The sequence below is a fragment of the Myotis brandtii genome, unplaced genomic scaffold (assembly GCF_000412655.1).
Source record: "Myotis brandtii unplaced genomic scaffold, ASM41265v1 scaffold1043, whole genome shotgun sequence".
Taxonomy (NCBI): Eukaryota; Metazoa; Chordata; class Mammalia; order Chiroptera; family Vespertilionidae; genus Myotis; species Myotis brandtii.
The window spans coordinates 726830-737703 of record NW_005353510.1 but is presented as its reverse complement, the minus strand read 5'-3'; the positions used below and the strand labels follow the sequence as shown (position 1 = coordinate 737703).

The following is a 10874-nucleotide window of genomic DNA, read 5'->3' as shown; positions in this document are numbered from 1 at the left end:
TTATCTCCCGAGGAGTCCCAGACTGCGAGAGGGCACAGGCTGGGCTGGGGGACCCCCCTCCCCCCGCCCCCCGAGTGCACAAATTTTTGTGCACCGGGCCTCTAGTTTTTAAATGATCCCCAAACTACCCATGTTAAAAACAGAACCTTCTAAAATATACACATGACTCTTAATAAGTCCATTCTTCATAATCTACAATTAAAATATAAAACACTTTTTAGATAAATAAGAACTGAAAGCTTTACTTGATACACAGCTCTTGAATCCTAGTGGAGTCTAGTTTTCTTACATCTAGGGCAAAGGTTAGCTTGGCCACAGTCTGTGGTCCTTGTGGCATTCTTTTCTGGGCTGTGACCATGAAAACTACTCTAGGAATGGGACTGAAATTAGGCTCTGTGCCATTGCGCTGTCCCAACATACTGTTTTGACATGTAATGTGCTGTCTTTGTGCTTGGACACTACTGTAGACCTGTCAAATTACATGCACAAAGCAACATTCAAGTTCCCTCCCTCACCCCTTCTTTCCTTTTGCCCTTCCTTCCTTCCTTCCTTCCTTCCTTCCTTCCTGCCTGCCTTCCTTCTTTTTTCCAGGAAGAGTTTCCTCTTTCAAGTTCCCTAAGAACTAGAGCTTCCTCACCAGTATGTGCTCTGGAAACACATAGCTGTTTCTTCATACTATTCGAATATACATGTTTGGGGCAGAATAAAACCCCTGTTTTATGTTAACCACAGGATATAAGGTAACCACAGATTTTTGTTGTTGTTCATAGTCATGATGACTTCATCCTTTAACACTTAACTTTAACTCCAACATTACTTTCTCCAGAAGCCTTCCCTGATTTCCCTTTGCTGGGTAAGATACCCAACCTCTGTGCTCCCACATCATTGCCCTTGCCACTCATAAAATGATAGTCTTTAAAGCCTGTCTCCCTCTTGAGGCCGTGCTTGCAGACAAGGATGGTGTCTAATTTAAGGTTGATACTCAGCACCAACATGGAGTCACAGCAGGATCTATTATGATGGGTGGGGCATTTAGACATTTTAATTGGTTGGTATGGATGTAAACTAGTTGTTAAATACTTTCAATATCATGTGTGGCCTTATGTCTATACTCAGCATAATCACAACATCTTGCACATGGTAGGTGCTCAGGTCGTACTTGTTGACTTAACGACCAATTTATGGACTGGATGAATAAACATTGTGCATATCAGAATCTGACTGACAACTGGACCTGTCACCAAAGGCATGAATTATAATGAAACATTCTTAATATTCAAGAGCCTTTGATCCCTACAGATCCCGATGACATTAATGCCCTACAAAGAAATACTAGCTCATGCCTCCCTGAGGTCTTCCTATGGATCCGTCAGAACCACTACTCTCTCTGTGGTCTTGATCCTGTCCCAACACAAACGTAATGGTAATCAAAGCACAATGACCAAGACTGGTGGTCTCTGGGTACTCTGGGTTTGGAGTAGTAGAGCCCTTACCTGTCTGTGTTGCTGGGAGACTTGGTATCCCAGTCCTGCTACGGGCGGATTCTGCATTTTCTGGAGCAGGATCTTTTGCTGAAGTGGCAAGGGTGACCTTAGCAAGGGCTGGTTTGACAGAGGTTGGGTGGGCTGAGAGGGTGGCTGCTGTGCCTGTTGCTGCTGCTGCTGCTGCTGCTGCTGTTGTTGTTGCTGCTGTTGCTGTTGTCGTTGCTGCTGCTGCTGCTGCTGTTGCTGCTGAGCTGACATCGAGCTCTGCTGTTGCTGCTGCTGCTGCTGCTGCTGCTGCTGTTGGGTGTAGTGTAGGAGAGTAGGTTTGTTCTGAGAAGGCAAAACAGAAGGCATCTGTTGGTTTGCTTGATCTGAGTTAAAATGGAACAAAGGCTTGGTGTTGCCAAGACGGGGCTCCATGGCCGTGTGCGAGCTGTTCATAAAACTTCTACTGAGATCCTGAGGCTTTTGCTGCATAAGCACATCCAGGTGCCCTCCCTGGGCCGAGGGGCTGGCCTTGTACATGTAGTTAGCCATGACTTTTGACTGGCTGCTGCTGCCGGCTACCCCAGGCATGGGAGAGCTCTGTGGGCTGAATGGCTGCTGACCAAAAGAAGGGCTAGGGATTTTCTCCTGCCCAAATGGACCTGGAGATGGCCCAGCGGAAGAGGGCAAGGCTGACCAGTTGGTAGGCTGGTGCTGCTGCTGCTGGTGCTGCTGCATCCGGGCATGCTGCTGACGGTTGGCAGCTATCTGTTTGAGCTGTTGGGCATGGGACACTTCCTGCCAGCTTGGCAAGGCCCGGCTTGCTCCTGAGGCTGTCGGAGGCTGAGCCTGGCTCTGAGGGACCGAAGGGATTGGGGAGGAAGTGGACAGGGCAGTGTTGGCCATGGAGAAAGCAGGGCCGGCTGATGGGGGCCTCAACTGAGGAGAGCCCGATGGCCCCTGGGTCAGACCAGGTGAGTATTCACTTTTGATCACTGTCTTCTCCATAGGGATGGAGGGCCTGGGAGTGCTCCTCTGGCTTTGCTGACCCAAGTCAATGTTAAATGGATCATCCTGCTTTATGGTGGCGTTGATCATGTTTTCCAGCTCAAGGTCACTCATAGGAGGAACAGATATGTTGGTCAGTTCATTGAACAGTTCCTGCAGTTCAGGATCCATCAATTGCTCTCCGGAGTCATCTCCGTACCTATTAGAAAAAATATTCTCCTGGGTCATCTGGCCATCCATGTGCTTACTGCAAGACAGAGTCTCTCCTGGCTCCTTCTTCACTTCTTTCAAGCCCATGTTAAACATGCCATTGCCAGGAGAATGTGTGTGGGGAGGCAGATTGTTAGTCTTCCTCAGGGGTGCTTGGCTCATGGGCAAGGTCCCTGACATAATCTGACTTTGTCCATTATTTACTTGGAGGCCCCCTTGTCCTGCAGAGAGGTTCTCCCCGACGCGGATTCTTTTGATATCAAGGAACGAGTTGTCGACAAAGCCGTTGGGCCTCTTGCTGTTGGCAGGAGACAGGTTGACTATCTGTTTTCTTTTCAAGGAACCCTGGAGCTGAAAGACAAGAGGGGAAGTAAAATAAAATGAGATATGAATCCAGATGTGCTTCTTATCAAAAACGGCATAATATTTAAATGTTTCTTCCATTTACACACAGGATGGATTAAAAAAGAAGCACCAGTGAAGCCGAGTCTGGAATATGAGGAAACTCGCAGTAGCACAAACAGAACAAAATAAAATATTTCTGGAGGAGCAGATCAATTAGTGGTCAGAGATCACTGTGGTTCCATGATAGCAATATAGGCCAATGGTTAAAGAATCCTATCATCAGGAGTTATTGATAATATCTACAGTTCCTCACCAAAGTGTCGTTGCTTTTTGTTGTAGGTCAAAATATTCCACGTGCATGTACACATAACCCCACACACCTACAGGCGACTGGCGTGAACACAACTTTGACCAAGATGGGAAACACTGAAAACTATAAAGCTGGGATACAATTTCTAGTTGTGTTTTTCTTCCCCACAGATTCAACCCTTTCATTGCTATTATCCTCTAAGTAAGTATTCGAATTATTGTTGTGCCCAAGGAGATATGCTATCTGGCATTCATCTACTCTTCCTCCTATAATTCTGTGGCTTTGCAGTTGGGCCCATGCAGCAACATTGTGTGGGTGAACAGAAAACATGATTTTATCATTTATCAAATGAGACACTCTCAGCACAGATTTCCCTGGGGATTTGTTTCCTTAGTGTTTGCAACAACCGATTAGATGTGTATTACTTTATAGATAAGTAAACCAAGGCTCAGAGAGGCTAAGTAACTTGCCCAGTGTCACACAGCTAGGAAGTGTTAGATCTGGGCTTTAACTTAAGGTCTGTATAGTTCTAAAGCCTGTGTCCTTTCCACTATATTATAATGCTGGAATTGGCATGTTAAAGGGTTAGGGTTTGCCTAGGAGAGCGGGCAGGGGGAAGTGAGCAGAGACATCCTGGATCTCTGCTAAAATGAGGAATCTGGGAATGGCCACGATGCAGCACAGAGCCAAAGGTGAGCATGATGTTTCTTGTCATCAGTACCTGTTCCAGTAACTCTTTATCTGTGGCTTTGCCCATTCACAGGTGGTATATAGTGATGGTAGATGCACCATGTTTTGCATTTTACCATTGCTAACTGGTAATCAGAAAAAGGAACCCAACCCCAGCGGAGCCAATCAGCTCCTTCCCTAGTAATCCCAGGGCTCTCTTTGGGGGGCTGCACAGTGATTTACAAAATGTGGGAGCTGCTGTTCCATTAAGTCCACCTGGGCCATCGAGAAAGTAAGTCCATGGAAAGAGAGAACAATGAAGCATAGCGGAGAGACACAAGACTTGATAGCATTTGAGGGTCTGATTCAATCCCAGGTCAGCCAGCTCTGCAACTCTCCCTGTCGTCCTTGATATACTTTGTAATCTTTATAATAAATCCCCCTTTTTGCTTAAGCTTATATGAGTTGGGCTTCTGTTATTTTCCATGAAGACTCTCAATGAAGTCCCATGTGACTTCACAGTCAGTGATGAGCAATGTGCAGCAAGAGGTAGGGTATAACTTGTACTGGGTGTGAAGCTCCCCCCTCCCTTCTCTGCTGTCTCTGAGTGTTTCTGGACTCCTAATCTTGTCTACTCATGGATGTAGGCAATGTCAGCACAGAACACTGTCAGCCATCACCACATTTAGCAAAAACTCCAAGTTGCCACTGTCTGTCCTCATGAGGTCAGAAAGAGCACAGACTAAAGAGGTTCAGCCATGCTTCCTCAAGAGTGGCCACACTGATTTATTTCAGTATAAGTTAGATTTCGAAGGTTCTTTCACAACTAATAAAGGGATACATTCTTTTCCCCAGGTTTGGGTTAGCACCTTTGATTTATTTTCCACCGGCTTTGAAAAACCAGTTCTGCCAGATTCTCCCATGGCTGTGGCCACTCCCTGGGCAGTGCAGTGCATACTCTAGGAAGCAGTGCTAGCACTTTCTCAAGCCACCAGGATTGTAGAGACAGGGATAGAATTAGCAATGGTTGTATCAGTAGTAATAATAATAATAATAATAATAATAGCAGTCATTTATTAAGTGCTGTGTGTTAGGCATTGTGCAAAGCTCTCTGTAGGAGTAATCTCACTGGATTCTCACAACACTAAGAGTCCTCACAACAACTCTATGAGATTGATACTATAGTGATTTGTTGCTTAGCAACGGGGACACATTCTGAGAAATGTGTTGTTCGATGATGTCATCATTGTGCAAACATCATAGAGTGTACTGACACAAACCTAGATGGCATAGTCTACTACACATGTAGGCTACATGGTTTAGCTTATTGCATTCCTTTATAGCAGTGGTTCTCAACCTTCCTAATGCCGCGACCCCTTAATACAGTTCCTCATGTTGTGGTGACCCCCAATTTCATTGTTACAAATTGAACATAATTAAAGCATAGTGATTAATCACAAAACAATATGTAATTATATATGTGTTTTTTGATGGTCTTTGGTGACCCCTGTGAAAGGGTCGTTTGACCCCCAAAGGGGTCGCAACCCACAGGTTGAGAACTGCTGCTTTACAGCATCCTAGTGCACTGAATACTGTATGAGATTGCAACACAATTATAAGTATTTGTGTATATAAACATAGAAAAGGTACAATAAAAATACGGTATAAAAGATAAAGTGTGTAAAGGGGGAGGATAAGGGGGTAGGCCGTGAAGGGAAGCACCATTGGAGGGAGGGAGAATATATCTCAGCAGGTGGGAGGAAGGGAGAGAGGGAAGGAAGGGAAAAGGAGAGAAAGGGAGAGCAGAGATCAAAAGAGATCCAGAGAGAGAAAGCTTGAGATGAGAGATAATAAAAGGGAGAAGGGGAGGAGAGAGAGAAAGAGGGAGGGAGGGAGAGAGAAAGGAACTGGACTGGAAGGAAAGAGGGCATGCTCCTAGGCTCCTCTTACTCCCTTGCCAACTCCAGCCCAGGCAGTGGGCAGGTGCATGGCGGGTGGACAGTATGCTGAGCCTCCTTGTCTATTTAAACCTGCCAGAGCTGGCAAAATTGTAGCTGAGTCCAGTCTTTACTTTCCACATTGCAAATTTTTTGTTTATAATTTACTAGAGGCCTGTTGCACGAAAAGATTTGTGCAATACACCTTCCCTCCCCCTGGCTGCTGGCACCGGTTTTCCTCCGGCACCCGGGACCCAGGCCTTCGCTCCGGCCGGAGCCGCCTTCCAGCACGCCAGCCCCAGGTCCCCCGCAGGAGAGCCGGATGAAGGCGGGGTGGGTGCTCGATCACCGAGGTCCCACCCGCCAGCCACAGGTCGGGTGGCCGGCTTCTGGGGGCTTCTGGGGCAAGGCAAGGCGGGCTGGCCTGCCCTGGATGGCGGTGCGCTGGTGGCTCACGCTGTTCCGCCCTGCCCGAAGTATGCAAATTAGCCGCCATCTTTGTCGGCAGTTAATTTGCGTATCGCGCTGATTAGCCAATGGGAGGCGTAGCGAAGGTACGGTCAATTACCATGTTTGTCTATTATTAGATTAGATTATAATCATATGAGACCCCCATCCCATCTGTGATCTGTTGTTTACCAAAACATCGCTCTGTAGCACATGCTTGTATTTCTTACCTACCCCTCATTTTTATAGATGAGAAAACTGAGGTTTGGAGATTGAATAACATTTCAAGGCCACACAAATAGTAAGCAATAAAGTCAAGAATCAAACCAAGCACTCCCAAGGCAGACCCTGTGCTGTGCAGTAAATGGTACCATAGCCCCTGACAGAGGTAACTGGTACCCACACCCATGTATTGAGGAGGACTGGGAGCCAGTCCTGACATGGCATTAAGTTGCTTTGCTATTCCAGGCAAGTTATTTTATTTCTGTGGGATGTAGTTCCCTTCTTTATAAATAGGATTACCTCTGAGAACACTTTCCCGCCTGAACCCAGAAAGTAACAGGCACTGAGGGAGTGCCACCAGGTACAGCTGGATAAATGACTAAGATGGGGAGAAGTCCTCCTGAGTGATGCTGCAGAAGACAAATCACGAATAAAAGGGATTCCATTAGGACTCCCTTGAGTATGATGCTTTATCAAGAGAATTGTGGAGACAGTCTGTGTCCCGTTTTGTAGAAGCTTCTAATCAAAGTTGTGTCACCAAGGTCCACTGAATGCTGATTAGGCACCAGCTACTGGAACAATACAATGTCAATGACTCCCAAAGTTCAACCTTTACCTTGAAGTATTTCTTTGTTGAACTAAATATTCATCATCAAATACATGGCTTTATTTTTGGAACTCCCATTCTAGGTTTTAGTCAGAGTTCACATTTCTTTTTTTTTTTAAAAATATATTTTTATTGATTTCAGAAATGAAGGGAAGGAGAGATAGAAACATCAACGATGAGAGAGAATCATTGATCAGCTGCCTCCTGCACACCCCGCACTGGGATTGAGCCCGCAACCTAGGCATGTGTCCTGACCAGGAATCAAACCGTGATCTCCTGGATCATAGGTTGATGCTCAACCACTGAGCCATGCTGGCTGGGCCACATTTGTTTTTTTATTGTTGACACTATTACATATGTCCCCATTCTTTCCTCAACTTTGCCTGCCTCCACCCAGTGCCTGCCTCCCCGCTTCCCTCTGGCCATCACCATACTATGTCTATGGGTTCAGATACATGGCTTTGAATTGTATTGAGTCATATAGAGTTCCCCACTTAGAGTTCTGTGATAAAAAGCTACTGTTCTAGCAGGAGTAGAGGACGAACACAGTTAGTTAACATTAATACCTTAGTGAGAAATAGTTTGAGAAAATTCAATGCCACTTTACCAGGCCAAGAGTGGTCCTAAGGAATAAGACAATCAGGGGAATGGTGGGGAATGAAGACATGGGTTTGAATTGAGAAGGATGAGGCCCAGTACAGACCTTATGGGTGGCCTGGATGGAATGGAGGGAGGGGGAAGTATAAGGACAGTGTATATCCTGAGGGTCAGGAGTCAGTAACCAAGAATGCACTTAATAGCATTGAAAGGACAGAGGGAAGAACCAGGGCTGACCTCTCTCACCCGGGGCTTATCCATCAGGCATGGACAGCACAGTGCTCAGGGCACACAGTAGTCTCAGGGGCCCACAAGAATATTTTAATTTATTTTAAAACAGAAGAAAAAAAGCTTTCAGGCTGAAGAAATGTTTTAATATATAATAGTAATATACTTATCTTTCTGCCAACACAGTCAGAAAACATAAGTTTAAATTTGGTAAGGAAGAAGGGGCTCTTGAAAGCAAAATTGCCCAATGCTCACAAAAGGCTCCCATTTAATAACTACTGTGTACTGAGTGCTTATTTTAAGACAGGTACTCTGAAAATAAAGACTTGTGTAGAGTCTCATTTAATCTTTTCACAGCTCTCTGAACATCATTCTGATCCTCATTTTATAAGCGAAAAAATTGCAGCTCCTGACGTTCAGATTACAGGGCGAATGGAGGCAGGATGCCAACCCAGGTCTGCCTGGTTCCAGAGTCCTTGTTCGTAATCACTAACCACACTGCTCACTTTCCTTTCTGCCTTCAACTTGCCCGCACGTGGACACTATTCTGGACGCAGTGGACGCAGCCAAGACAAAGGGTAATAGAATGAAGACGTATCACATGTACAGGGCAAAGGGGAGGGCATTTGGGACTCACAGGGATGGGTGGCAGGGAGAGAACAGTGACATCATTGGCTGGAGGTTGACGGTGAAAGCCCAGGACATCGCCCTCGAGGCTCCAATATAAGGAAGGGAAGAAACAAAGAGTCATGTGGCCAGTCGAAGAGATTTACCGAGCACCCAGAGAGAGAGAGAGCTCTGGGCCGGACCCTCGCAAGTCACCCCTGGCATGAGGGAACATAAACAGAGGATTAAGCTGGAGGCAGGAGGCACAGGCTTCAAAAGAACACAACACTTCCACTTTACACTTTCCCATTACCTCGCTGGACGGAGAAGCATTTTTGTTTGGTGCCATACATCTGCACCCCCAAATTATGATGTTTAATTTGTGAGATTAGGCGTATAACATCACCCTTTCAGTAGCCATCCAAGGAAAGGGCTTCTTTGGGGAATGATTTCAACACAGCAAGTCTAGTCTGGTTTGCACACTACACAGGGATCCCTGTACTTTCCTTGATGAGGTCCAGCAAACTTTCTTTTCACTCTCGTCCTGGTTCCGATTCTTCTATTTGAACACCTTCGTGCTCTGTGAGGCCTGTGTGGTCTCTGCTGGGGGAAGGTGTGGGCCTGCTCAGGGCCCAGTCCAGACACAGTGGCCTGCCTGCCCCAAGGGCTGGGGATGGAGGGGCCTGGACACTATGGACAAGGAAAATGCAGTCCACAGCGGAATCGAGGCTGGGGTCCCTCGGTAAACTCTCCTTTTGAAACAGCTGTGCTCTATTCTTCCAGAGGACTCGAAACATAAACTTCCTGGAGGGATTTAAAGATGCCTATTGCACAATCCTCTGGTTTCTGTTTCATCCCCTGCCCCCTATGCCTTTCCACAAAATAAATGCACCCTTTGTCTCCTATGCTGCCCTAGGAACAAGGACTATGCCACACAAAGGTAACAATTCGGTCCATGGGTCACACATTTTTCTGTCTTTCTCAACGATGCATACACACAAGAACCAAAGTGGCCTCGGGGGACCATCTTGGTCCCATCATCTATAAACTTTCCTCATGGCTGTTTAGAAATAGGGTTGGGAATAGATAACATTAGAAGGAGACCAAACCCTCAAATAATTTATGACTCTTGATCTGATTCTTGAAGTAAAAATGCTTGGGATCCTGGAACAGGAAGTTCCAGCTCATCACAGTATTTGCAGGTAGAAGCATTGGTCCAGGGCTCTCCTGCCCCCAAGCAAACCAGATGGGGTGTGAAGGCTTTTGCTGAAGATGTCAAACAGCTCCCACTTCTGATGTGGCCCTTGAGCTTGCTGCCTTGTTTTTCTGTCCTGCGAGGTATTGTTTTTGTCTCGATATAGGTTTGCCCAACTAGATTTTAAGCTCTTTGAGGGTGGACACTGTGTCCTGAACTTGACCTGGATTCCTTCCAGCACCTACCACATTGCTGGGCATTTTCTAGGTGTTCAAACAGTAGTTTGTTGGTTGATCTCAGTACTTGGGAAGCTGGATCCTTCTAACTACTGAGCTTTAAAATAATGGTAAGAAAGCTGTGGCGGTGAGGAATGTTTTCATAGTTAATTCATAAGTCATTCAATGGCTGCCCTAGAGGTTTGCTTGAGTGATCATTTCTGTCTGAATCCTGAAGTCAGAGGAATGCAAAGCCCTGAGAACTGGAACCACAAGGAAAGCTCATCGCCATCCATGAGAACCAGAAGTGAAGGGTGCAGGAAGCTTTGTGTTGGACTCAGGTGGTGTGCAGCCTCCGGATGAGATCCCAAACACGGGGTGCAACCTGAGCCCCAGGCCGACCCCCTGCCCCACGCCCTGGAGCTGACAGGGAGGAAGGCGACTTTCCTATATGATTTTTAGTACCTCCCACTTTTATTCCTTCAAGAATAAGTGTGAGCCTTTTGTTTCGTTTCATTTTGTTTTTGGTGGAAGACATATTAGACCTACCTAGAAAATTTGTTCTGTAACTTTGTTCCATAAGGCTTGGGCTCTGAGGAAATGCGATTACTTTAACCAACAAAGTAGCTATTCTTTATGATAAACTAACACATTTTAATATCGATAAATTTTTATCGGGAAGTAAGGCCACTGCAAATTCAGGATCTTTGTAGAGAAAACACATCAACATACTGTCCTTCTAAAGACACTAAATGCCAAAAGCTCCCATATTCAAGATTTCTTTACCCCCCCCCCCCCCAACTCATCAC

General features: G+C 46.0%; 1 protein-coding gene across 1 annotated transcript in view; it reads right to left on the bottom strand.

Moving 5' to 3' along the window:
- Positions 1-10874, bottom strand: part of MAML2 (mastermind-like transcriptional coactivator 2) — a 383522-nt gene that overhangs the window by 131992 nt on the left and 240656 nt on the right. Inside the window, exon 3 of the mRNA XM_014538662.1 lies at positions 1494-3038. Within this exon, the coding sequence (XP_014394148.1) occupies positions 1494-3038 (1545 nt within the window). The remainder of the gene's footprint in view (positions 1-1493; positions 3039-10874) is intronic.